The following is a 26,707-nucleotide window of genomic DNA, read 5'->3' on the forward strand; positions in this document are numbered from 1 at the left end:
AACAGTAATTACTGTTTTGAGTAGGTAATTATTTATTTCCTTATTAAGATTTTAACTAAATATTTTACATTATCATTCCATGATTGATGACACAACCTTTTTCTTTATTCCTTTTACACAATAGATTGAATTTAATAAGAGTGATGCTGAAACATATTTAAAAAAAAAATGAAATAAAAATTGGTTGAATGATGGATGAAATTAAATCAATACTGTTGCAAATAATGAGCAATTTGATTAACTTTTTCAATAATTGTTCCAAATCTGCTCCAAAATAAGCTTTTGTGCTACTAAAACTTTTTAGTGCTTTTGTCTATTTTTCCTTTTTTCTTTTTTAGGGTCAAGAAATAAAGTGCCCAATCCAATCACTTAATTATGGAGCAATGGAAATTGAAAAAAGTTAAAATAGAAATATATATATATATATATATATATATATATATATATATATATATATATATATATATATATATATATATATATATAAAGCCAACTGTTTATAATAGGGTTTGGCACATTGATGTAGTTAGAAATGAAGTTGACATCTTTGATTTTGTAAAAATGACATATGCAATGACGGAATTTTGGATCATGAGAAAGAGATTTTTATTTTTCGACCACTAAAAAATATGAAAAAATAAATAAAAATTAATAGGATTAAGAAGTTTCTATTCTACTATTTATATCGGTTTCAATTAATATTTTTTATTTTTTTATTGTTAAAATATTATAGTTTAAATATATAAAATTAATATTACTTTCTTAATTTTAAATTTTTTTAATATTATATACTTAAACGGTAACATTTTTAATAATATGAGTGTTTGACTCAATCCCTCTTATTTTTTATTATTGCTGAAATTCACACCATGTCAATAAATTTAATTAATAATTTATCAATAACTAAAATTAAAATTAATACTAAAATTAAAAATAAAAACTCCATGCTAAATTTAATAGCAAATGCAAAATATATGTTTTTCTTTTTAATTAAACTTAATATTTAATTGAGATACTACCAAAACATGCTAACTATTTATGTGCACTTTTCTAAACTCAAATTTTCTAATCTTAATTAGGACATAAGGTCCATATAATCACCACATATTGTTCCAATGGAAAATCTAAATTTTTATTTTCATGAACCTTGTTTCATTCATATGATTTTTTTCTTTTATTACATTCTCTCATTAGAAACAGTGGGAAGTCTAGCACTCACTGAGTCAGTTCCTCCGATTTACAACTATAATAAAAGACAATAAACAGAGAAATTACATTTTAGTTAAGATGATAAGATTTGGAGGAGAAAATTTTTTGATCATCTTAAGACAACAAAAGCATCTATCTATCTATCCTTGTTAGATTTCACAGGAATTCCTTTGTACATTTGGACACGGTCCTTCATTGCATCTCTCCTAGGCCTTGCCACCTTATTGTTAGGATCAAAAAGTAGCACTTCTTCAAATGCCTTGAGAGCAGATTTATATTCTTTTTTCTTCTCATATGCATCACCAAGGTTGTTCCAAGCTGTGACATAGCCTGGCTGAAGCTTCACTGCAGTTTCGAACTGAGTGATCCCTTTGTCAAGTTTTCCATCGCGAACATAGCTGACGCCGAGGGCGTTGTAAACCTGTGCAGATATTAGACGATAAAAATAAGCATCACCACCAGTCATGCTTCTCACTGATTATTATGGCATAAGCATGACATGTGTACATCCTTAAACACACTTCAAGATCCTAATCAGTGTCATTTAACTAACTCAGTAAGGTCCTCGATCTTTTTCCCTTCTAACAATGATCTAACGCACTTAGGCAACTAATCTGCCTATGAATCCTCAGCCTGCAAATAGCAATGGACTGTAGGTAGGCAATACTACAGGAAGACTCGCACCTGAACCAAGACTGCCAGTCTGGAGTGAGAGAAGAATTCATCAGGGCCTCAGGGGTTTACTGCTATAAGAGAAGTGCAAATTAGTTGAAGTGAAATGTAAATTATTAGGACTAGTGGATTTCCATAGTTATTTTCAGGAGCTGAAGTGATTATTTCCTATATAAAGTATGATAGCTGGTCTGTGATTATGTGAAGTCACTATAATTAGGACAAGAGAAAAGCCCAAAAGGCAGAGGTTGGCCAAACATTTTTGACGGCATCCAATGATGTTCTAGCAAAGTGGTGAAGCACAAATGGAACAAGCTGAGAACATAAGGGTATGACAATGTAGGTGAAAGCATTAGCTGTACTGAGGCAGCTGGGTAAGACTTTTTCTGAACTTTTGAGGGTCTCATGAACTGAACTTCCTTGCCTTCCCGCACGAAGTGAATTTGCTTCACATTAGCTATTATTGAATGAGATTATATGCACACAACGACTAAGGCGTAGCTAGCTAAAGTAGTTTGGCTTTCTTGTTAAATAAGATGTATGCCAATCAAGCTAACATGATGGTGTGCCAAACCATAGAACCAATAAATTTAGTACTGCAGTTTGATACCACAAAGGGAAGCTGCATTTATGAAAGCAACAAAAGAATCATACCTGGGCGAGATCCTGATCATCACCATCCCATTTTTCAATTGCCTGAAGCAAAAATTTATTAGCAGCAGGGTAAAATTTCCTCCTTAGCATTACTGCACCAAGTTCAAAAAGCTCAGTTGCACTAGCATCACCACTTCTTACTTGTTCCTGAGATTAATAAGGCCAAATGCAGTGCAAAATAAGGATACTAGACAGCGAATTACATATGGCTGCTGCCAGCTATTAATTATGAGTTATGGCTTATATGAGAGAGAGAAAGAGACAGAGAGATAGAGAAAGAAATCAACGGATCTTTCATTTCGAAAACAAGTCATATCAAAAGGTCTGAGAATTTCTATGAAGGTTTTATGCTAAAAGTGAAAAAGAATTGAACAATGTATAGTCATCCAAAAAGCATAATAACAGATTAATCATAGAGGTACTCACCTGCAATTCTTTTGCAGAAAGGTCTAGCTCTCTCCGTACAAGGACTTGACGAATTACAAAGAAAGTTCCAACCCCAAGTAAAGCTAAAAGCAATAGGAGATAAGACAGCTGGATTCCCAATTCAAATAACTCGCCAACTTCATATAGTGCATTTATTCTGATAGTTTCATGTGCATATGCCTCTAGTGGAGAAGTCAGTGACGAGATTTGTCCATATGAGAATGTTGATACCCAAATTAGTAGCCTTTTCATGTGCACCTTATCTTCAAGGTCCAAAAGATTCCTCAAGAATCCTGCAGAATCATATTCTGATATCAGGAAGACAACTTATACAATAAAAATACCTACCAGGCAAATCCCAACAGCATTTCCAATAGGTAGCAGATGCTGCTAGTTTCATAATGACCTATCACACAAAGTATTAATAGCATGCTAAATCTCAAGCGACAAATGTAGGCAAAGAAAAAGGTTATCTTGAGGTTCTCATTCAGTTGACGCAAGCTCAAGGAATATTATCATGCTTAACCCACTTCAGACATTCAGTGATTTGACACCATTATTATTAAAAAATTAATAGTAAACATTTGAGTAAATTCATTTCATATGCATATCAATCAAATAGAAAAGCAACCATGCATTTAAACTATCCTTTGGAACTTTAAATTTGGAAAACATTATGTGGTAGTCGAAAAAGTAGTCACTGGAAGCAAGTGAAGATTTTAACATGCCATTGTATAGCCAATCATTCATACTGTCGTTCTTATAATAGTAGTGTGCATTTGTAGCTTTATCTGCAAAATTTGAAGCGTAACATAAGAACAATTAGCGGTGCATGACAATTGCTAAAAAAACTAAATTGAGCATATTTGATGGCTCAAGCACATCCACAAGAATCTACGCTATCAGGCAGTTGCTAAAATAGAGGAAATTTTCATAGCCTGATTATCATACACTTGGCATGAATTTTGGCCTTCTTGCATGCAACATATGCATAGATACATAAGAAAACATGTAAGTAGACATATAACTATGGCTACATTAAATAGAAAGTCCAACATCAGAACAGGAAATTACTCTCAGATCTTGGGGCGTCATAGGATCCTACTGCCAATTCCCTTTGTTGTATCTGTCTTCATCCACAATGGAATGAAAAATGAGTAACAAGAGATGTATGGACACATTTATTAAAGAGGTTCCGGTTATATAAAAAATTTGATATAAGAAGGGCAGAAATTTTACATATTGGTAAGATGTCAGAGAAAAAACAAAAGTACATTATAACTAGTTGATTTGGAAAATATAGTATTTATCACCAGGAGAGTTCTATTAATAGCACAATGTAAAAGTTTAAAGACCATGTCGTGTTCTTTAATCACCATGATTTTGGTTGCACACATACAAACTTTTTCCAAAGCAGACAGCTATAATGGGACGAGTCAGATCCTTGAATTAAATGGAGAGCAACTTATACAAGCCATGTTAAGGACACAGAATTTGATATACCATTGAATAAAATAAGGAGCCAAAAAATGAAAACATAATAATAGAATACTTGACAAACAGTTTCAGGCTTTAAGCAAGTCTCTTCTGTAGGCCAGAGGCACAAAGTTCATGCTTTGGTTTAAGCATGCAGAACAAATTAATCTACTTGCTTTTTGACTGACCCTATCTAGGTAAGCTTTCAGCAATGATGCACAACGGGCAAGCATTCCATTTCATTTGACTACAAATGGTTCATGTTTATTCTCTTAGGGAACAAGTTTACTGAGAATGTATTCAACTCTGTCCATCTAAATGCAAGTTTAAAAGGAGTGAGAATGACTTTCTCACCATGTCAAGTTGCGCATGACGGTTTCTAATGAAGAATCATTCTGTAGAATCTGTAAGGGAACCTAGCAAATATCTTAATGGGACACCACTTCAAGGGGCAAGACCATAAAAAAAAAAAATTACAAAAAGTTCAATGAGCTTACTAACTGACTGTTGGAATAGGAAATATTGACCTAGCTGTAAATATAGGAATTCTAGGCTACATTAAAGGAGATTAGGCAAATCATTAGGCAGATTTCTTATATAGCTGTGATTATGTTCTTTCTTTATTTAGGTGATGTTTGTACCTATATATATATACAATGTAATACATGTAAATTAAGAAGCAATACAACCTATCTTTTCTATTTATTTGCATGGTATCAGAGCCATCCGAAAAAAAAAAACCCTAGCCTCCTCAAAGAAAAATCTAGCCACTGCAATTCCACCATGCCTGCAACTCCATCTGATGGGTCAGTCACTAATCCTACTTCTGAAATACCTACTTCATCCAATCAACAAAAAATCTTAGCCACATCTGATTCTCATTCAGTCCAAATAACTACTGTTAGGCTGAATGGAGAGAATTTTCTACGCTGGTCTCAGTCTGTGCGTATGTATATTCGAGGTAGAGGGAAGAGTGGATACTTAACTGGTGAGAAGAAGGAACCAGACATGGATGACCCATCCTATTGGGATGCAAAAAATTTCATGGTTATGACATGGCTAGTCAACTCCATGGAGGAAGACATAAGTTCCAATTATATGTGTTATCACACAGCAAAGGAACTTTGGGATAATGTCAATTTAATGTATTCAGATCTGGGAAATCAGTCTCAGATATATGAAATCATGCTAAAACTAGGGGAAATCCATCAAGGTGAAGATAGTGTCACGAAATATTTTAATTCTCTGAAACGTCTATGGCAAGACTTGGACTTGTTTAACTTTTATGAATGGAAATCCACTGATGATTGCAATCATTACAAAAAAAAGGTAGAAGATGATCGCATTTTCAAATTCCTCATGGGACTTAATGTGGAGTTTGATGAAGTGAGAAGGCGAATCATTGGGAGACAGCCCCTTCCATCTATTGGCGAGGTATTTGCTGAGGTTCGACGTGAGGAAAGTCGCAGGCTGGTTATGTTGGGGAAAAAAGGCTCAAACAGCAACACTGAAAATTCTGCATTAGCAGCAGTTGAATCCTATGCAAGAAAAGTGAAGAAATTTGATGAAAAGCCCCGTGTTTGGTGTGACCACTGCAACAAACCAAAGCATACACGTGAAAACTGCTGGAAACTTCATGGAAAACCAACTAACTGGAAGGGAAAACATGAAGGCAAGTTCAATCAGACTCCTTTGCGAATGAAGTTGAAGTTGTCCCCTTCACTCCACAACAAGTTGATCAAATACTAAAGCTGCTGAAATCTAATTCTGGATCATCTGGTACTCCTAATGCTTCCTTGGCACAAACAGGTAGAAATTTAAATGCCTTATCCTGTGTGAGTCTAACTGCTCCATGGATCATAGATTCTGGAGCATTTGACCATATGACAAGTGTCTCAAGTTTATTTCATATGTATGTTCCTTGTTCTGATCATGAAAAAATTCGTATAGCAGATGGTTCTTACACACCAATTGCTAGTAAAGGTACAATCAGTTTGTCAAAAACCTTGACTCTTAAATCTGTCCTCCATGTACCTAAACTTGCGTGTAATCTATTATCTGTTAGTAAACTGTCTAAAGATTCCAATTGCCGTGTCATTTTTTGTGACTCCTATTGTGTGTTTCAGGACCAGAATTCGGGGAGGAAGATTGGCAGTGCTAGGATGATAGATGGGCTCTACCATTTTGAAGCTGAAGTCTCCAAAGATGAAAAACCTCATGGACTAAGTAGTGTTAGTTCTATATCTGTTAAAGATAAAATCATGCTTTGGCATTATAGATTAGGGCATCCTAGTTTTTTCTACCTTAAAAGGATGTTTCCTACTTTATTTAAAGGAATAGATTGTTCTTGTTTTCATTGTGAACATTGCATTTTATCAAAAATTCATAAGCACATTTATCATTCAAAGCCTTATCAACCCTCAGGGCCTTTTTATTTAATTCACAGTGATGTGTGGGGTCCCTCACGGATCCATACTTATTCGGAAAAAAAATGGTTTGTCACATTTATCGATGATCATACTCGATTGTGTTGGGTTTTTTTAATGACTAACAAGTCTGATGTTAAAACGATCTTTCAAAATTTTTACGCTATGATTGAAAATCAATTTCAAACTAAAATTAGTACCCTACATACTGATAATGGTACAGAGTATTTCAATGAAACGCTTGGGAAGTTTTTAAAAGACAAGGGTATTCAACATAAATCTACTTGTGTTGATACGCCCCAACAAAATGGTATAGCTGAGCGCAAATATAGAAACTTATTGGAAGTGGCTCGTGCTATTATGTTCTCTATGTATGTACCTAAATATTTATGGGGAGAAGCTATTTTAACTGCATCATATTTGATTAATAGAATGCCTACCCGTGTTCTTGATTTTACTACTCCCCTTGAATGTTTTCAACGTTACTTCCCACAACATCGTCTTTCATCCAATTTACCTCTTAAAATTTTTGGTTGCACAGCCTATGTCCATTTATCTAGCAACAAGGATCAATCCAAATTAGATCCAAGGGCTGAGAAATATGTTTTTGTTGGTTATGCATCAAATAAGAAGGGGTATAAGTTTTTTAATCCCCACAATAATAAGGTCATAATTTCTATAGATGTTATCTTTCTTGAAAATCAGCCTTATTTCAAAAGGATTTTCTTCAGGGGGAGCAATTAGAGGAAGAAAATAAATGGGACAGCATTGTTTTATCCAAAATTGTGGCTTCTACGCCAAATACTTTTAAAGATAACTTCTATTTTGTCAAGCAATATTGAATCTATGACAGAGAAAGAAACACTTCCAAATAATGAGCGTGAGGTTCTTGTTTATACAAGGAGAAAGGATCACAAAAAAGGTAGAGAACTCATCATCTCCTCGGCACCTAGTCAATCCACTCCGAATTCAGGTACTCAAGATTCTCCTCAAAATAATAGTTCTTTTGATAATCCTCAAAAATCACATGAATATTGTGATCTTGACGTCCCTATTGCACTTAGAAAAGGAACCCGTTCTTGTACTAATCATCCAATTGTAAATCATTTATCTTATAATAAACTCTCCAAGAGTCATATGGCATTTGTGTCAAAAATCTCAAATCTGTTTATTCCAAGAAATATTCAGGAAGCACTTGATGATCCAAATTGGAGGATGGCAGTAATGGAAGAAATGGGTGCGTTGAAAAGGAATGGGACATGGGAAGTGGTAGAACTCCACAAAGATCAAAAAATTGTTGGTTGCAAATGGGTTTTTACTGTAAAATGTAAAGCATATGGCAATGTGGAGAGATACAAGGCTAGGCTGGTGGCTAAGGGGTTTACTCAAACTTATGGTATCAATTACCAAGAAACCTTTGCTCCAGTAGCCAAAATTAACTCTATACGTGTTTTATTGTCTCTCGCAGTTAATTTCAGTTGGCCACTACACCAACTAGATGTGAAAAATGCCTTTCTCAATGGTGATTTAGAAGAGGAAGTGTTCATGAGTCCACCTCCTGGATTTGAAAAATCCGTTGGCAAAAACAAAGTTTGCAGACTTAAGAAATCTTTATATGGCCTGAATCAATCCCCAAGAGCATGGTTTGAACGATTCGGGAAAACAATGAAAAAATATGGATACAATCAAAGTCAAGCAGACTACACCATGTTTTATAAACGTTCTAAGGAAGGTAAAACAACAGTGTTGGTTGTGTATGTTGATGATATGATTTTAACTGGTGATGATGAGGATGAATTAGCTAGTTTAAAGAAAAAGCTAAGTCAGGATTTTGAGATCAAAGACCTAGGGGCATTACAGTATTTTCTAGGCATGGAGTTTGCAAGATCACGAGAAGGAATTTTTGTGAATCAAAGGAAATATATCCTTGATCTACTAAATGAAACAGGTCTTCTAGTTTGCAAAGCAGCTGAAACTCCAACGGAGGTGAATCTCAAATTAAATCCTGCAAAACCAGAGGGCATAACCGAAAAGGAGAGGTTTCAGTTTAGTGGGGCGACTTATATATCCTCACATACTCGTCCCCGATATAGCATTTGCAAGTAAGCATGATTAGCCAATTTATGCACTCACCAAGCCAAGAACACTTTGAAGCCGCCTATAGGATACTTAGATAACTAAAGGGAACACCGGAAAGGGACCGATGTTTAAAAAATCCGGTCATTTGCAAGTGGAAGTCTATACCGATGCTGATTGGGCAGGTAGCACTGCAGATAGAAGGTCAACATCAGGGTATTGCACTTTTATTGGAGGAAATCTTGTCTCCTGGAGGAGCAAAAAACAAAATGTTGTAGCACGTAGTAGTGCTGAAGCTGAATTCAGATCTCTTGCACATGGAATTTGTGAAGCAATGTGGATTAAAAGGTTACTAGAAGATTTGGAACTACCTATTTCCCTCTCCATGAAAGTCTATTGTGACAACAAAGCTGCTTGTTCCATTGCACATAATCCAGTTCATCATGATCGAACTAAGCATGTTGAAGTTGACAAGCACTTTATCAAAGAGAAGATTGAAAGTGGACTGATTTGTATTCCTTATATTCCTACATCTCAACAAATAGCTGATATTTTTACCAAAGGACTACTGAAAAGACAATTTGACTTTCTAATAAGCAAGTTGTCAATGGGAGATATTTTTCAGCCGGCTTGAGGGGGAGTGTTGGAATAGGAAATATTGACCTAGCTGTAAATATAGGAATTCTAGGCTACATTAAAGGAGATTAGGCAAATCATTAGGCAGATTTCTTATATAGCTGTGATTATGTTCTTTCTTTATTTAGATGATGTTTGTACCTATATATATATACAATGTAATACATGTAAATTAAGAAGCAATACAACCTATCTTTTCTATTTATTTGCACTGACATCAATATTAGTACAAACCACATGCACATGAAATAGAAAGGAGGGGAATAGTATCAAGTAAAATTGCAGAAAACAGAGTGGATGCACCTATACAAGAGAAATAGTACAATTATTGTTCTTTTTGCTTCATATTCAAAGTCACGATTTTCTCCCTAATCATCCACACAAAATTTCATAAACCACATCTAACTTGACAACTATGAAATATCTATGATTTGTGTCTTAAAGGTACCAAATGCTTTCCTTCAGTATCTATACACCTAAATCAAAAATATGTAGATCACAGATTCTTGTAGGCAGAAATATGCAGATCAACAGGATACAACTAGCAAGTTAAGAAAGAGATTGCTTTAGAGAAATTTATTGAGAGGTGAAATAGAAGCTTATTGTTGATCTTCAGGTAGTTTAGGCACCAAGATCAGTTAAACAATACAACAACAGTTCTCAAAATCTGACCAAGAATGAGATAAAGTCTGCAAAGATGAGTTTTTATCTGCAAGTACTCGGCTCATACAACAACTGTGTTAAAGCAAGCACGAGTGTTGGCTAAGTAAAACTATTGGAGGCAGAGAGAGTAGACAGATGAAGATATCATGTATGCCGAAGAGACTTGAAGTCAAAAAATTAGAGAAGTAAAAGCACCCTGTGCAAGTCTTTTGCATTTTGCAACATCAAATTTCATCAGAAAATCGGTGGTTTCTCAACAAAGCTGAATATTCAAGCAAAGAGATTATTAGAACACATACCAGCAAATTGAAAAATCTTGTAATATTCAGCCCATGGCCTGATCTGAAGGTTTTCAAGTCCAGTGGTCTAAAAGGCTGAAAAAGGGCCTGGAAGTTGAAACTTATGGCATTAAGAGTAATACAATATATACAAACAATGCACTAATTAACAAACTTTTCATGCAACGGGAAAGAAAATGCTTAGCATACAGGTTTCATTTGTTTATACAAGACATGTTAAAGATGAAAACTTAAGAAAGTCTGACTAATATTTTCTCAGAAACTGTGATTATGTCAGCCATTCTTGCAATTTGAATGAAAAGTAAATTTATGGGGGAGAAAAAGGAGGCAGAAAATGGGGAAAGAATATATATCTGAATGCCTCTTGTTCTGCCGTTCATCTATCTGTAACTCTCTGAACTAACACAGTACAGCCAATTATACCAGCAGATGGCAAAAGAGGTAAGAGTGAGAAAAAAATAAATAAAAGAATGGTTGTCATCTTCACCTTCATCTAATTTATTGACTATATATTTCAAACAAGAATATGAAACCTTGTTCTTATAAACAGATTTAAATAATTGACTCACAAAACCAACTTAGAGATCTCAGGTTAGAATTGACGATAGACATTTGCGCAATGAAGGAGTATTTTGTTTAGCCCAAGGCCGAAAGCACCTTTTATAAAATGGAAAAAAATGTGATTCAAGAACTACCTAATAGGGTAGGCCATCATAACTATTTGGATGAAATAGCTAAGATCATTCTGTTGCTGCTGGCTACTATTTTTCTAACTCAAATGTCTTCTCTCCTATCAAGCAGCTAATAAGTATATCCATGTTCAATTTGAATACAGCAAATTATGAAACCTTAAAACTTTGTTTGCCTTTACTGGTTCGATGCATCACAGAAGCAAGTTATGGACCAATGGAGTATATAGGCATCATCTACTCTATTGCTACGACAGTCCAATATGATAACCAAAATAAATACTATTCAAATTGCCTCTATTAGCGTTTTCCACAAACATACTGAACATAACAAGAATGACAGTTATTTTGCGTTGAAATCTGCTAGCATATAACTAAAGGCAGTGTCCAACCTTTTAAAACCTACTTCAAACAATTGGTTCCTTCAGTCAAGCTAGATAGTACACACCAAGAAAACAGGCAAATCATGGCAAGTCCAAACATAAAAAAGCAACACGATCAACTGCTCAGTCCTCACATCAAACATTCAGCATCTAAATCTAAATCACCATCCAAAAATTCATAACACAAGCCACTATTCAATCATGAAAAGAAAAAAAAAAAAAAAAAAAGAACAGAAGGGTAAAACTTTTTGAACCCCCAGAAGAATTGAATCTTTTACCTGAGAAGAGGGCTTGTAGGGCCTGAACTTAAGAGACCCAACTGGGAAAAGAGTAGAAGAAAGATGAAAATTATGGTTTTGAAGAGGTGGAGATGAGATGGTAGTTGTTTGAACAAGCATTTTGTTAGTTTTTTTTTTCAATTGTGAGTTGGTGAGTGGGTAAGAGCAGTAGCTTCTTCACTCATAAACTGGTCCTCTGTCTTAAAGTAGAGTGTGAATTTTTGGTTTTGTTTTTCTCTTTGAATGAACGAATGAATTGAAAGTGTAATCTCTACAGTGTTAGTTGGTTTGGTGGTCTGAAGATAAAGTTTACTTCTTGTGTGTAATGTTTCTCTCTCCTCTCTCGAGACAAACTGATAACCAAAGTAGATAAGGGTCTCTCTCTCTCCTTCCTTCCTAAAATAAACCAATTGATCGTCATTTTAATTTTCTATAATTTTTTTTATAATTCATGCCCATCTATTTTAAATAGATAGTCTATATATTGGAAAATTATTCTAATTTTTATTATTATATAATTTCTAAAATAATTTTATTAAGTTTTTTACAAGAACTATAATTTCACATTATAAAATATAAAATTAATTATATTTGATAATAGTCTATACAAATTAATGAAAGTATATTTAACGACTATTTATTAAACTAACAAAAAATAAATAATAATTTAAAATAATATTACGACTATTTATTAAACTAACAAAAAATAAACAATAATTTAAAATAAACTAAAACATATTATTTTTATGAGCAGAAAATTTAGCTTATTAAATTTAATTTATTAAATGATTCGATCCATAGAGATCATACTTAAAAATTGTCTAATCGTCTTTCTCGAACGAAGAGGCAACCTTTCTTTAAAAAAAAAATCTATTACATACTTTGCTATATAAAAGAAAATAAACTCATTATATCTCTCAATATAAAAATATAAATTATCACCAAATTTAATATCTTTAAAAATATTAATTATGATAAACCCATTAATAAATAATTTTTAACTAGATTAATATCTTGGGATTAACATAGAATATGCTCAATAATTTATTATGTTAGAAAAATATTTAATGTGTTCGTTTATCGAAGAAGTTATCGTTTTAAATTTAAATTATATATTTTTAAGATTTATGTATTGTATAATTAGATAATCTTAGCATGCTATGTAAGAGAATCGTGAATTATAAATTCTATTTAGATATTACATTATTTTATTTCTATTACTATAAAATTCACAAATAAAGACCATATTGTAGCTTCAATTCAATTATTTTCTAATAAATTAGTGTGTATTATTTGTTAAAATCATTCTAGATATATAAACTCCATCCAATGTTTAGAAAGAATTCCAAAAGATAGTATGATATAAGATATAATATGATGATAAATATAATAAAAAACATCAATGAAAGTAGTCAAACATTAATACCATAATTAAGAGTGGTTTTTTTCTATTTTTTTTTTTCCTTTTGCTTTTTTTCTTTGCTCTCTTTTTACTGGATTCATAAGCATTACAAATCACATCTCGAAGAACTAATTCAGAGTGTTTAAAGTTACAATTCCGTTTAGCAAATTATAATATGAGATTGGGTTGATGCTGTCTAGGCTCTCCATTGCTGCTACAGATAGTCTACAATGAAAATTACATGAGAGTGGATCCCATCTCAGCTCTAATCCTTTAGATATTAAGTTTTAACGATAGAAATGGTGCCTGAGACATGGTTGTTCCTCACCTCAAGCCAAGAAGCTAAAACCATTCATTCATTTCCAGGGAGGAGGCACCCAATTTCAGGAACTTGTAACTTGCAATGTATTCAGAGTACTGAAACCTCAGATGTAGTAACCAGTTTCTTCTCCTTATGCGCTTAATAGCTCATTGAAAGAGGTAGTGGTCTTCCCTCTACAGTGCTAAATTCTTCATTTCCCAGTTCACTGTTCATCACAATCTGGAAACATTATAACTAACTGAAATCAGATTTGTGACAGAAACACTTCCTCTTTAGCATTACACACATGTTGCTAGCAACTTTGTTTTTATTTATATAATCATCTTTGTTATGTATCCTTTGTCTCCAATTTTCAAATAAAGAACATACTACCATTATACTCTCAACTTACGAAGCAAGAAGACCAGTAGAATCCCATGGAGTAGGCTGTCTACTTGCTAATTAGACAATCATGTTGGCTTTAGCATGCATGATTCTTCCGTTTGACGCACAGTATGAAAGGTTAAATTCAATAAAATTAACAATGGTTATATTAAAACTAACTAAAATTATTTAAGAACTTTAATACTTTTAAGGTGTACGTGAACAAATTGTCAATATTTGGATATCCCAATAAGAAATGGAATTATAGGTTAAATCTAGTTAATCTATCCACACTTTGATTTTCTGGATTCCATTATGCAATTTCTGGCTATTCATTTCTACTGTTAATGAATTTTCATGTCTATATTAGAAATGTACGAGTACTATACCAATGTACGCATACAGCAATGTAAAATAACCAGGACAAAAAGATAATAGTTCTTGTGACTCTATATCTTGAGTTCTATAACTATATTTTTTTAGGTACACTTAATTTTCATGTAAGATACACCTTCAAACAAAGTAGTGCTAGATACAGCAGATGATGCCAGTCCAACCATTTTACCTTAGCAATTTTATGCCCATACTATACTGGTCAAGTGTAGAAAAGCATCTCTTAGCATGGCTAAACTCCCTCCTCTGCCGAGGGACTGCAAGAGCCTGAAACCACAAGTAATATCATAAGAAGAAGAATCTCATGAACAACCAGATTATAGCAGCAGAACCTCAAAAGATACAGTTTATTTTCGATCAATATTGTTCAAAACCAAAAATAAGGGTGCAGGAGTTTCTCTACATGAATACAGGAAATCTCTGCAAACATATATGGTATTATTTCAAGTCATTGTATTGGGAACTTCAAAGCTTACTGTTGGGGGCTTAACCATTTGAAATATGAGATCTATTTTGGTGATGGTGTATTTTCTTTTCTTCCAACACCTTAAAGAGGTTGGACAAAATTATGGAATCACTGCATCTGTCTCTGTTGACCAACCATTCCTCTTGAAGATGAACATCAACATCCCTGTATGACAGGGTCATCCACAATTAACAACCGGGAAAAGAAAAACAAAAACAAAAAGAAAAGGGCTTCCCTAATGCATGAGGCTCTCTGCTTTGCAAAAGTTGGGGTAGGAGTGCCACATCAACAACTAAATAAACTGAAAGATAAAGGCAGAGGACCAAGAGAAGTTTGTGTGGGGAAGGTTCTACCAGGAAGCATAATATCTTGATCAGTGAATAAAGATAAAAAAGAAAAAAAAAAAAATCATGTAGAAAAAATGGCCAACAAGTTACCTCCTCAGTGCCAGAACCTCATAATTCCTTCGCAGATAGTCAGCATGCTTTGTGAGGGCATCTTGTGCATATGGTTTTCCCACAGTTCTTATTGCTGCTACATTTAGTAAATTTTCCAATGAACCATGCTTTTTCAAAAGCTTTAGAGCAGTCTTTCGACCAAATCCAGGAGCCACACTTTGTATCCCAGGAATACCATCAACCTCATCACCCATGATACATCCTGCATGATTAAAGATGTAACAGAGAAATTGTCATACATTTAAGATACAATGTAGCGTGAGACTATGAAGAAAAACTAAGAGAATCTTCCAAAACAGCTGAAGAATTACGTCAAGTAACTTGTGTTAAGACTTAGAAGGATGTCGCCTCCAAATTTAGCTAGTGATTGTTTCCTCTATGTTGTTAAGTCTTTCCTTTACCTTTTTAAGCTCCTTATACTTCTTTCTTAGCATTGATAATATTATTGTTTGCTTTCTTTGAAATAAACAAATAAATAAATAAAATGAATAACAGGACATATGGATCACCTAATAGCATGTACCCTTTGCAGTTCTCGAGGATCTTCTTTTATAACGAAGATACACTAATTGGTTTTTTTTTTTTTCTTTCCTGTTCTTTTAATTGATATTCTGTACTTGGTTGGTAACACGACATTGCACAATATTGGTTAACAGTACACATATGTAGAAGTACATTGTATTATATAATACTAGCATAATGTCATACATATATAACAGTATCTTCTTGTACTTACTAAGACTCAAATCAGAGCATGGGTCACAATTATATTGAGCAATGTAGTGCTTTATGGTGTAAAAGGACCATCTTTTAAGCTCTGTAACAGGCAAAACAATTTGTACATCTTCAGAAACCAATTGCTTGAAATCTTTATCTGGAGAGGCAACAACCGCCTTGTATCCTCTTTGTAGAACTTGTTCTACTAGTGTAGCCACAACATCATCTGCTTCATGACCTTCTATTTTTACAACCTGCATGACTTGTATCTTTGAAAACCAGACTAACTTTACGAAAGGGAAAAATAAAAGGTTATGACTAGATCATTATGCTAGAAATATCAATAAAACATGGCAAGCTTCCCAAAAATGAAATTAAAGAAGGTTCAAGGAAACAATTACCTGAAACTTCAGAACATTTTAGAATTAAAATGAAAAGAAGAAGCATCAGATTATATAACTTCAAAATAAAGTTTAACAAAGAATGAGGTAAAAGAAAGATCACCACCTACTGGGACATGTTAACAAAAAATAAGGTAAAAGAAAGATCACCCACTGGGACATTGCACTTTGTAAGAACATCCATGACAACTTCCGACCTTGTAACATGACCCTTTGAGGATCTTTTAAATGCTGATGATTGACCCTTTGAGAATTTTTGAAAAGCTGATGATTGGCTTAAGAATTTTCTTCTATGTGCTTTATATGAAGGCAACAACTTTCTTCTATGCTCATGACCTCCTTCTCCATCAAGAACCTAAAGAAAAAACACAAACCATCTTTAAGCTAAACTTTTTTGATATTTTAAGAGAAAAAAGAGAGCTCGAATAATCATATAATCAGGCAAACACCACAAAATGATAATGAGCATCATCACATTAAAAAAAATGGTTCGACTTATTAATATTCATAATAAAGAACCAATACACATTACATTTTGTCTACTATCAACATATTAAATATTTTGAATGCCCTTAAGTTGCTTAAACATCTTCAAGCAATATCATGGTTTCACTACTCAATCTAGGAATAAAAAAAATCACGAAGCTATGCTGATAAAGGAAGCAAAATTGTTACTTTAAAGCCAATTAACCACAATTTCAACAACAAAGATCATCAATAAGTAAATGGAGCAATCCAACTGTATTGAATCCAAGAAACTCAAATATTTAAAGAGAGAAACAGGGAGAGCTTACAGCAATAACAGGGTCACTAAGGCTGACTTGAGAGAAGAAAAGAGAAATCCAGTAACCAAAAGAGTGTAAACTGGGTGTGCTTCCAGCATAACAAAGTGGATTAACGTCCAAGAAAAATACCCTTTTCTTTCTTCTACTTCTCTCTTCACCACTTCTGCTGATTTCACATCCAGATAGAAATTGTCCACCAACTGTCTGATTAAACGGCCCAGAAGAAGAAGAAGAAGAAGAAGAAGTAGTACAAGCAGAAACAGCAGTAATCTTCCATGTTTTGTATGTGTATGCTGTTTTTGTTTTCCTCTTCTTGTTTCTCAGATTCCTAGTTGAAATAGGAAGACATGGGCTTGGAGATAGAGAAGGATTTGGCTGGACGTGGGTGGGCATGGCAACTTCAATCGTCTTCAACATTTGGTACTTGCAGTTTAGAGGAGCCAGCTGATAATTCCCTCACAGTCTTATCTTTGCAACATTTCCTGATAAGTAGTGGAATCACATGTACCCACAACAAAAATAACTAAATTATAACCAAAAAAAAAAAGTTTCTTACTTGAGCAACTTTCTTTTCATTTCGGATTTTTTTTTTTATAAAAGATTTCAGTTTTATCTTTTAGAAAATTCAAAAAAAGAAAGATGTTAACATAATAAGCTTGAAAAATTAATTAAAAAAAATGTTCTTATGGACTTGTCTGTGTACTAGAAAACATTGAAAAATGATTGGTACTAAAAATCTTTATATGAGTAATTATATATTGCAAAAAGAAAGTGAGAAAGAAAATATTATATTTAATGACATTATTCAATTTAATTTTGGATGCCATGCATCTTTCAATTAAATAATAAATTCATATTTTAGATTTTTATTGACAAAAATGAAAGAAAATTGATTTTCTGACCCAATAACAAAATTACAAATTATTGCTTGAGAGGCAAAATAAATATGACAAAAGCTCATGCATATTATTGTGAATGGTACAAAAATTAGGAGCAAGTATGGTTCAGCTAACCAGGCTGTGCTAAAAGATACGGATACTTTAGTTTTAATTTCTTATTTCTAAAACCAAAAGCCAAATAAAAAGGACTCATTTGTACCGAAAAACATCTGAGGAGCAAATATGCATTTTGCCAAAAAGAAAAGCGGCACCTTCATCCTCTCTCTATATATATACTATATGACTGTCGCTCATTGACACCGGTAAGTTGGTTGAGACCTCCGCCCTCTTTCGATGTTTCCAAGAGCAACAACTCCTTACTTGTAACCTTAACTACTCTTCCCACAAACACAGAAAAGCCACAAACCGAAACTCAATTCCCTCTCTCTTTTTCTCTCTGTTTCTGGTTACTAATTCCCCCGTCAATGGCTCAGCTTCTGAAAACCACATTCGTCCCGTCCTCTGCGTCTTTTCGTCGCCCTTCCAATCCCTCATTTCACATTTCCCATGCCCATAATACCCGTGTCCATATCAACGCAAAGATCCGAGAGATCTTCATGCCAGCACTCAGTTCCACAATGACAGAGGGAAAGATTGTATCTTGGATTAAATCAGAAGGCGACAAGCTCTCTAAAGGGGAAAGCGTGGTGGTTGTTGAATCAGATAAAGCTGACATGGATGTCGAGACATTTTACGATGGCTATTTAGCGGCCATCATGGTCGAAGAAGGCGGTGTTGCTGCTGTTGGTTCTGCTATTGCTTTATTAGCTGAATCCCCAGATGAAATCGATCAAGCCAAATCCAAAGCCTCATCATCATCCCCATCAACTTCTCAATCATCATCAATAGCTCCTGCTGCTCCAGAACCTGCGAAAATTGAAGCTGCTGTGGGCCCTGCAGTTGCCAAACCAGCGGCAGCGGCGGCGGTTGTGGGTTCAGCTGTGCATCCGGCGTCTGAAGGAGGGAAGAGAGTGGTGGCGTCGCCTTATGCTAAAAAGCTTGCTAAGGATTTAAAGGTGGAGTTGGGGAGAATTGTGGGGAGTGGTCCAATGGGTAGAATTGTCGCTAAAGATGTTGAAGCTGCTGCCATAGCTGCTAATGCTAATGCTGATGCCGACGTCGCACCTGCTGCAAGCAAAGTGGGGACAGTGAGTACTGTGTCGGCTGGGGTTGAGTTGGGAAAGGTGGTGCCTTTTACTACAATGCAAGGTGCGGTTAGTAGGAATATGGTGGAGAGTTTGGCTGTTCCTACTTTCAGAGTTGGTTATACTATTACCACTGATGCACTTGATGCTCTTTACAAGAAGGTAATCAACTTTCTTAAGTAAGATTTTAGTGTCTTTGCTTTTGTGTGCATAATTTGGAGTTCCTTTTGTTCTTTAGTTTAGAATTATGATTCATTGATACAAAAGTCCAGACCTTTTAATTATTTCTCATTGTACTGATAAACATTTTGATGCTAATCTTCACATAAATTCAGGGAAGTGATTGCTATTTATACGATGGGCATATTTTTTTACTGAAGAACGATTAAAATGCTCAGAACTGAAGATTAACTAGGTCTTTAATTGATTCTCTTACTGTATTTGTAAATCCGATGATTCATTCTTATGTCATTCTTCTTTTTTTGTTATTAGATCAAGTCTAAGGGAGTGACCATGACAGCCTTACTTGCGAAGGCTACAGCCCTTGCTTTGGTTAAGCATCCTGTAGTAAACTCTAGTTGTAGAGATGGTAACAGCTTTACATATAATAGTAGTATCAACATCGCAGTTGCTGTGGCCATAGATGGTGGGTTGATAACGCCGGTTCTTCAAGATGCTGATAAGGTTTTTGTGAATTTTTTCTGCACGTTCTGTAGCCTTATATATTGTTCACTGAGTTGTAAGGTGGTTTTTCCTATTATTTTTCAGGTTGACATTTATTCATTGTCTAGAAAGTGGAAGGAGTTAGTTGATAAGGCCCGGGCCAAGCAGCTGCAACCTCATGAATATAATACAGGTAATATTATTCATTTGCATTCTTTCTTATTAAAGTATGCTAGAGATTTTATTTAATTTCCTGACAAATAAATCTGTAACATTGGCCCAATGATAGTCTAGGTACTATAGGTTTTGCATTATGGATTCTTAAGCCTACACTGTTGCTTTGCATTGTGAATGCCAGGTGCTAGCTAGTAGTATATAGTAACTCTTTTACGGCTAAGGCTCAAGTCCCATCAGAAATATTGGCAGATTTATAATTCTCACAGATTCTAGGTTTAGCTTTGTCTTACTCTGATCCTTTAAATCGTATAACCTGTAGCTGTACTTCACAAGGAATAGAAGAGCATTGGGTCTGCATAGTCCAACATGCAGCATAATCATGATTCCATATGGGTTTAAAATATCAATAGAAGATGATAGCGCAGTCAAGAAACACTTCTAACAGTGTTGTGATAGTAGTTTTCCATACTTGAGATGCATTTTACTTTTTCTAGAATTCTAAAAGATGAGGTCAATTATAGTTCACAGTTTTCACGGCCCTACTAAGCCCTTGTTACTGCAATTTTTTTTTTGTTTAACTTTCTTCTCTCTGATATTTATAACTATGGCTGTTCCATGGTTGCTGGTTCAACATTCAATTGGATTAATAATATGCTTAATGAAATATGCATAGTGTATTTTTCTTATGCTTGTTACCCATTTTCTTTTGCCAGGTACCTTCACACTTTCTAACCTTGGAATGTTTGGTGTGGATCGCTTTGATGCCATTCTGCCACCTGGAACTGTAAGTGCTTTCTCCTAAATTTAAAAGGCATGAATCCACTGGGTCTTTGATGAGGATAGTAAAAGTTTGTGGATGCTGTTGTTCTTCTGCTCAGTTTTAATTAGTTTATTTGTACTTGGATTGATGCAGGGAGCAATCATGGCTGTTAGTGCATCTCAACCAACTGTTGTGGGTACCAAGGATGGCCGCATAGGCATGAAGAACCAGATGCAGGTAACAAGGATGTTGGTGATCTTTCTTGAAAGGTTGTGTATGGTACAGATGTGATTGGTGTTAAATATGATTCTTACACTGGAAATGTGCAAAATGCAGGTAAATGTTACAGCTGATCATCGTGTAATCTATGGCGCTGATCTGGCTTCCTTCTTGCAAACCCTGGCAAAGATCATTGAGGACCCCAAAGATCTTACTTTCTAAAACACATTCAAGTCACCAAATGAAACCTTACTTAACCTTGCTTTTTATAGTACACACTTGTTTAACTTTGTTGTATGTTTGCAAAGCTCATTTTCCTAATGCTTGATATTTATGGAAGAAACCCACACAGAAAAGCGGAGGAGCTGAGTCGCTCTGTTCAGGTTCTAGAGAGAATAGGAGTAGAATTTTGAAGAGCAGTGCTTGTTTGTTCTCCAGACATTACAATTTTTGTACTTTAGTGGTGCCATAAACACTGGCTGTTCACTGTCTTGCCAATCATAATTTTTTGTGGTTCATTATAGTCTCATCGATCATTTCTTCCTCATCACATATGAGAAGCAAGAAATTAATCTTCAATGTTGTAGCTCTATTGTTAAAGATTTGAATGGTTTTAGCTAGCTGACATTGTTGCCACTTTTGTTCATGTGACTGGAGATATGGAGCATCTGCAGCCATGGGTGGAGGAATTTTAAGATGTCAAATTCTGTACCAACCTAGGTTCTGTTATTTCTGTTTCTTCTGAATTCAGTAAATGGTATTAGACATTCTTCAGGAATTAATGGACTAGAACTTAGGCTTAAGGTTTAACAGCAGTAACTAATAACTATGGCCTCCATAGCCCTAAATTCCCATTCTAGGGGCAAACCACTTTAACCAAAAGGAAGAGTTAATCTAGATGAGATTTGGAAGAACGTTAAGCAGAAGCAGGATCGATGGATTTTATGATGCAGGGGTTTTAACAGATGATTAAAATAATAAAAATAATAATAAAAAGAAGAACAATTGATAAATTACATCCAAAATTTCTATTGCTATTTTCACATGGTTACATATTATCTATGAAAGTGTATTACAGATTACTTGCAGTTGGCTTCCAGCAGCTGCAGTATTATGTGTAGACATAGAGGAGATTTAGAGGCTTCTGTACTATCTATTGATATCAAATAAGCAGAACTGATGTGTTTCACGTTATGCATACTTCTATCCAGATTTGTCTCACATCGGTTAGCTTCATCGTGCATTGAGGATCATCCGCAGCACACTCTTCATCTTTGGCCTTGCTTCTGGCGAAAGACTGACACAACTGAGAGCAATTTTAAGTATTGCAAGCATTTGGCCTCTGACAGCCAGTGAAGTTCTGCTGATGTTAAAATCAAGGATGTGATCCCATCTATCCTGCTGTGATGACTTGCTTAAGACCCACTTCGCTAATTCAGTTCCCTCACTAACTGCTGGCTTTCCTGTTAGTAGTTCCAGTAGAACCACCCCGAAGCTGTATACATTCCCCGCCATTGTTACTCGCATTGTGTAAGCATATTCTGCAAAGTATTGATTATCCATCAAGCACACAATCGAAGTATGCACATTTGGAAAAAAACATTTCAATAGATTTATGGATGATCCAATTCTGTGGGAAGCCTCAAGTAACTGAAAAGCTGTGCTCTTAAATATATGAATAAGAAGGTAAAAAAATGTTTACCTGGTGGGATATAGCCGACAGAACCAGCAACAGTCGAAAAGCTACCTGTGCTCTTTGTGGGATCAATCAATTTGTAGAGTTCAATGTCTCCAACTAAAGGCTCCTTCAGGGACTTCAGCAAAATGTTTCTGCTTGAAAGATCAAGAAGGAGAATCGGTCCAGAGGTGTATCCATGTAGAAAAGTAAGACCCTGAGCCACTCCAACTGCTATACTGTAACGGCTTGCCCAGTCCAAAGCATGTCCAAGTTTACCATGCAGAACATCAAGAAGGGTACCCTTCTGAGCATGCTCATAGAAGAGATAAGCACTATCAACAGTCAACACATATGCCAATGGGGTCATGACATTTGAATTGCTTAGCTTCCCTAAAACTTTCAGCTCTTGATCAAATTTATCATGGTTTCCTAATTGGAATAACTTGTCACTCCAGTTAAGTTTCTTGACAAAGTAGCTTGCTCCAGAAGGCATGGTGGCCTTATAGTATGTGGAAAACCTGGTTTTCAATACTATGTTCCGTGGATCAGCAACAGCTTCCATGGCTTTGCTGAAGTTGATATTCGATCTGTGGATTGTATTTGCAGTCAACAAATTCCCTTGGATGACCTGAGGGGCTGGAAGATCTTCCCCTGATTGCGATGGCTGATCGTTAACCTTGGGAAATCGTCTGGAGAATGTTAAAGCAACAATTGCGACCACCCCAACAGCAAGAACAGCAGATACAACAGAAAGAATAACTGCAACAGCAGCTGAATTCCTCTTTTCTCCAAGTTCCGCAGAAGTGTTTGGTTTGGTAGCATTAATAAGACCTGCATTTCCACTAGCATTCAAAGCAACCCATGTCTGGAACTCTGGGATGATTCCAGAGAGCTGATTATTTGAGAGTATTAACTGTGTTAAGGATTGCAATTGGGTAAGAAAATCTGGAATTTCACCTGAGAATTTGTTGTTTGAGAGGTCCAAAATTTCTAAATCCTTGAGTTGGGAAAGAGTGTTCGGAATAGGCCCTTGAAAGAGGTTGCTGCTGAGATTCAAAGCAATCTGCAACTTTGTTGGCATCATTGGAATCCTCCCACCCAGTTGATTTTCTCCAAGTTGGAGTTCTAACAGAGAACTCATGCTGTTGATGTTGTCTGGTAATGAACCATTAAGCTTGTTTCCTTGCAAGTTCAAGTGAGCAAGGTCTTGCAAGTTGGAAATCGAAAAGGGTATCGGACCAGTAAGTGAATTCCAACTGATATTCAAAGTTGACAGCTTGTGTAATTGAGAGATGGATGGAGGGATTTCTCCATCAAACTTGTTGAGTTGAAGTTTCAAAACCTGAAGTTTGCTAATATTGCCTAATTGTACTGGCAAGGAACCATTAAGATTATTCTGAGCCAAATTCAACAATGCTAAACTCTGCAAAGAACCCAACTCAGCAGGTATCACACCATTCAAGCTATTGTTATCCAGCTCCAAGTAAGTCAACTGCAATGATGGGAATGAGCGCGGGATCTGCCCGTGAAGTAAGTTGCTTCCCAATCTCAGTCTGACCAAGCTTTGAGATATATTTTCAGGTATTAAACCATCCAACGTATTATAAGACAAATCCACAGTTAGCAAATTTGACTGGGACAAAAGGTCTGATGGAAGAGAACCATTTAACTTATTATAACTAAGATCTAAATAACTAAGATATCTCGTAATTCCACTGGGAATTCTACCGAAGAACCCATTCTGATTTGCTGCAAACCGGGAAAGAGTTGGAATATTTGCAATGGAAGGGGGGATTTCTCCACTCAAGTTATTGGCAGACAGAATCAAAAGCTGCAACTTGGTAAAATTTCCAATTGAATTTGGAATAGACCCAAAAAGATTATTTGCACCAAGATCAATCATGCTCAAGTTCTTATAACTGAAAATTTCCTGGGGTATTTCACCTTGGAAAAAATTCTCAGAAAGCATAAATTCCTCTAACATCATGGATTTTCCAAGATTTACAGGAACAGAACCAGTAAATTTATTAAAACTAAGATTTAAACTTTTAAGTGCACTTAATCCATCTAATTGCAAATCAACTCTACCACTCAGTGAATTAAAAGACAAGTCCAAGGATTCTAACCCGACAAAACCATCAAAAGTAGGCAAAACACCAGTCAACCCATTTCTACTAAAATTCAACCTCTTTAGACCATTGATCCCTCCACAACTACTAATAAACTCACTTGGGATTGAGCTAAAACGATTGTTGGAGAGATCAAGGGACTGCAAAGATTCAATCTTGCAAACATTAATCAGAAACCCAGAACTAGAAACACCAAACCCATATAGAGAAAGACTAGTTACTGACGTACCATCAAGACTGCATGTAACCCCTTTCCATAAACATGGGTTAGGCTGTGAAGTAGCATCCCATGGCGAAGAAGCAGTATTATTTTTAAGAAGCTTGGAAAGAGTGATCATAGTGTTTGTTTGATTTGTGGATAAAGAAAACCCAAAAGGAAACAGCAAGAACAAGAACAAGGAAGAGATAGAGAAAGAGAAGAAACAAGAATTGCCACACGCATACCTTGTCATTTTTTTATAGCTTGAACTAACCACTTTTTCTATTCTCTCTAGGAAGTAAGCAATACAAAAATCTATATATGACACAAAGCTTATAGACTGGGTTCTGAGTTTAGTTGTTCAGGTGGAGAGGAGGAGACAAGAAGAAGGGAATAGCAGAATCAAGAATCAAGAATCAAGAATAAGAAAAGGCTACAGAGTGATAGATTTGGACAGAGAGAGAGATGGAGAGATAATAAATAATTAAAAAAAAGATTGTTGAGGAAATTGAGGCAATGTGGTATAATGGTGGAACAAAGAAAAGAAAAAACAACAACAACAACAGCAAAGAAAAAATTCTTGTATGGCGTGTTGGATCAAATATGTGGAGTTGACTGGACTGATACTTCTTGCAAAGACTGGGACTTTACTGACAACAAACAACAAGTGACAATCAATCCATTTCCATTTGTGGTTTCAGTCTTCTCTCTGCTGCTCTGTGTGTTTGTTTAGTGTGTTTTGGGGTTCGGCTTATTTCCCTTTGTTATTAATTCTTTTTTCTTCTTTCTTTTTTTCTTTTTCCTTTTGGATTGCTTTGAACTTGTCATATTGACTATGGAATTATGGAAACTTGGGAAATGGGACACAAAGCATTACAGTAACATAAATTGGTCTTTCCTCGAAATTCTGACCTGGAAAAGCATGGGAAAGTGTTTTTCCTGGAAAATCTTTTTTCCTGTTCTTTTGATTTTCTTTCTGTGGGTGCTTTAGTCAAGTTTACTTCCCTCCATTTTACCATTACTTCGTATTTACCGTGACAAGGGGTTTGGATTGAATGATTTTAGAATTTATAAATTTAGTTAAATTTTATTAATTTCAGATTTATGAATTTGAAATATTATTAAATGTAAAAAAATTTATAGTTTGGATTAAGCATTAAAATAATAGAGTGATATTTAAAATTGAAAATAATTTTAATTATATAAATTTTTATTAGAAAAGATATTTTAATAAAAAATTATTATAATAATTTATCATTTTTTTGAAAGAGATAGATTCTAAAAATTTCCAATTCTCAAATGAAAAATTAAAATCTCTAAAAATAAAAATTTTAGAAGATGAGAGAAATTTATAAAATTTATAAATTTAAATCATTCTTTTTATAGAAATCTAACTCTATTATTTTATTTTACTTATCAAATAATAAATCTAAATAAACTTAATAAATTTCGTAAAGTTCTTTATTTAAAATTCCTCAATCAAATCACTTTTAAATATTCAATATCAATTCAATCGTTTGGATTAGTTATAATTAGATTATTTAAAAAATATTTCAGGATAAATTTATAATTATGCAAATGAGTAAACTTCACATATATAAAAAA

General features: G+C 34.7%; 4 protein-coding genes across 12 annotated transcripts; 1 reads left to right on the forward strand and 3 right to left on the reverse strand.

The window, feature by feature from the left end:
* Positions 1–1,107: 1,107 nt before the first annotated feature.
* Positions 1,108–12,274, reverse strand: LOC8262740 (tetratricopeptide repeat domain-containing protein PYG7, chloroplastic). 3 transcript variants are annotated; one of them, XM_015723965.3, is made up of 6 exons: positions 11,888–12,273; positions 10,538–10,624; positions 4,036–4,087; positions 2,962–3,254; positions 2,536–2,682; positions 1,108–1,630 (listed from the first exon to the last, which is right to left on the reverse strand). In XM_015723965.3, the coding sequence occupies exons 1-6, from the start codon at positions 12,005–12,007 to the stop codon at positions 1,346–1,348; spliced, it is 984 nt and encodes a 327-aa protein (XP_015579451.1). In that variant the 5' UTR covers positions 12,008–12,273; the 3' UTR covers positions 1,108–1,345. The 3 variants fall into 3 exon arrangements, with proteins under 3 accessions (XP_015579451.1, XP_015579453.1, XP_015579452.1); XM_015723967.3 differs by having other exon boundaries at positions 4,036–4,091; positions 11,888–11,939; XM_015723966.3 differs by lacking the exon at positions 10,538–10,624 and having other exon boundaries at positions 11,888–12,274.
* Positions 12,275–13,306: 1,032 nt separating this feature from the next.
* On the reverse strand, positions 13,307–17,801 carry LOC8262739 (DNA polymerase I). Of its 5 annotated transcripts, XM_015723959.3 has the most exons (8): positions 17,204–17,797; positions 16,564–16,764; positions 16,028–16,262; positions 15,271–15,493; positions 14,859–14,998; positions 14,540–14,634; positions 13,618–13,830; positions 13,307–13,514 (listed from the first exon to the last, which is right to left on the reverse strand). In XM_015723959.3, the coding sequence occupies exons 1-6, from the start codon at positions 17,609–17,611 to the stop codon at positions 14,600–14,602; spliced, it is 1,242 nt and encodes a 413-aa protein (XP_015579445.1). In that variant the 5' UTR covers positions 17,612–17,797; the 3' UTR covers positions 13,307–13,514; positions 13,618–13,830; positions 14,540–14,599. The 5 variants fall into 5 exon arrangements, with proteins under 5 accessions (XP_015579445.1, XP_048227321.1, XP_015579446.1 ...); XM_048371364.1 differs by having other exon boundaries at positions 13,307–13,830; XM_015723960.3 differs by having other exon boundaries at positions 13,307–13,830; positions 14,844–14,998; positions 17,204–17,795.
* A 568-nt stretch (positions 17,802–18,369) lies between these two features.
* LOC8262738 (dihydrolipoyllysine-residue acetyltransferase component 5 of pyruvate dehydrogenase complex, chloroplastic) lies at positions 18,370–21,614 on the forward strand. The gene is made up of 6 exons (XM_002526795.4): positions 18,370–19,439; positions 19,770–19,961; positions 20,046–20,133; positions 20,831–20,901; positions 21,031–21,114; positions 21,214–21,614. The coding sequence occupies exons 1-6, from the start codon at positions 18,558–18,560 to the stop codon at positions 21,316–21,318; spliced, it is 1,422 nt and encodes a 473-aa protein (XP_002526841.1). The 5' UTR covers positions 18,370–18,557; the 3' UTR covers positions 21,319–21,614.
* A 451-nt stretch (positions 21,615–22,065) lies between these two features.
* On the reverse strand, positions 22,066–26,134 carry LOC8262736 (leucine-rich repeat receptor-like tyrosine-protein kinase PXC3). Of its 3 annotated transcripts, none has more exons than XM_015723949.3 (3): positions 23,732–26,134; positions 22,799–23,605; positions 22,066–22,637 (listed from the first exon to the last, which is right to left on the reverse strand). In XM_015723949.3, exons 1-3 carry the CDS (start codon positions 25,353–25,355, stop codon positions 22,330–22,332), a joined length of 2,739 nt encoding a protein of 912 aa, XP_015579435.1. In that variant the 5' UTR covers positions 25,356–26,134; the 3' UTR covers positions 22,066–22,329. The 3 variants fall into 3 exon arrangements, with proteins under 3 accessions (XP_015579435.1, XP_015579434.1, XP_002526839.1); XM_015723948.3 differs by having other exon boundaries at positions 22,799–23,647; XM_002526793.4 differs by having other exon boundaries at positions 22,799–26,134.
* Positions 26,135–26,707: the final 573 nt, after the last annotated feature.

Source organism: Ricinus communis, chromosome 2 (genome assembly GCF_019578655.1).
Source record: "Ricinus communis isolate WT05 ecotype wild-type chromosome 2, ASM1957865v1, whole genome shotgun sequence".
In the NCBI taxonomy this organism is placed as follows: domain Eukaryota; kingdom Viridiplantae; phylum Streptophyta; class Magnoliopsida; order Malpighiales; family Euphorbiaceae; genus Ricinus; species Ricinus communis.

What these genes read in the sequence shown, in the direction of transcription:
- LOC8262740 (XM_015723965.3), bottom strand. Translation starts at nt 12,007, where the DNA reads ATGCTTGTTCAAACAACTACCATCTCATCTCCACCTCTTCAAAACCAT. An exon ending in CAAGATTTTTCAATTTGCTG is followed by an intron (nt 4,088 to 10,537) that starts GTATGTGTTCTA and finishes GGATGAAGACAG; the next exon opens with ATACAACAAAGGGAATTGGC. An exon ending in ATGATCAGGATCTCGCCCAG is followed by an intron (nt 1,631 to 2,535) that starts GTATGATTCTTT and finishes ATATCTGCACAG; the next exon opens with GTTTACAACGCCCTCGGCGT.
- LOC8262739 (XM_015723959.3), bottom strand. Translation starts at nt 17,611, where the DNA reads ATGTTGAAGACGATTGAAGTTGCCATGCCCACCCACGTCCAGCCAAAT. An exon ending in GAGGTTCTGGCACTGAGGAG is followed by an intron (nt 14,999 to 15,270) that starts GTAACTTGTTGG and finishes CCTGTCATACAG; the next exon opens with GGATGTTGATGTTCATCTTC. An exon ending in TAGATCTCATATTTCAAATG is followed by an intron (nt 14,635 to 14,858) that starts GTTAAGCCCCCA and finishes TTGTGGTTTCAG; the next exon opens with GCTCTTGCAGTCCCTCGGCA.
- LOC8262738 (XM_002526795.4), top strand. Translation starts at nt 18,558, where the DNA reads ATGGCTCAGCTTCTGAAAACCACATTCGTCCCGTCCTCTGCGTCTTTT. An exon ending in TTGATGCTCTTTACAAGAAG is followed by an intron (nt 19,440 to 19,769) that starts GTAATCAACTTT and finishes TTTTGTTATTAG; the next exon opens with ATCAAGTCTAAGGGAGTGAC. An exon ending in GCATGAAGAACCAGATGCAG is followed by an intron (nt 21,115 to 21,213) that starts GTAACAAGGATG and finishes TGCAAAATGCAG; the next exon opens with GTAAATGTTACAGCTGATCA.
- LOC8262736 (XM_002526793.4), bottom strand. Translation starts at nt 25,355, where the DNA reads ATGACAAGGTATGCGTGTGGCAATTCTTGTTTCTTCTCTTTCTCTATC. An exon ending in TGTCGGCTATATCCCACCAG is followed by an intron (nt 22,638 to 22,798) that starts GTAAACATTTTT and finishes AATACTTTGCAG; the next exon opens with AATATGCTTACACAATGCGA.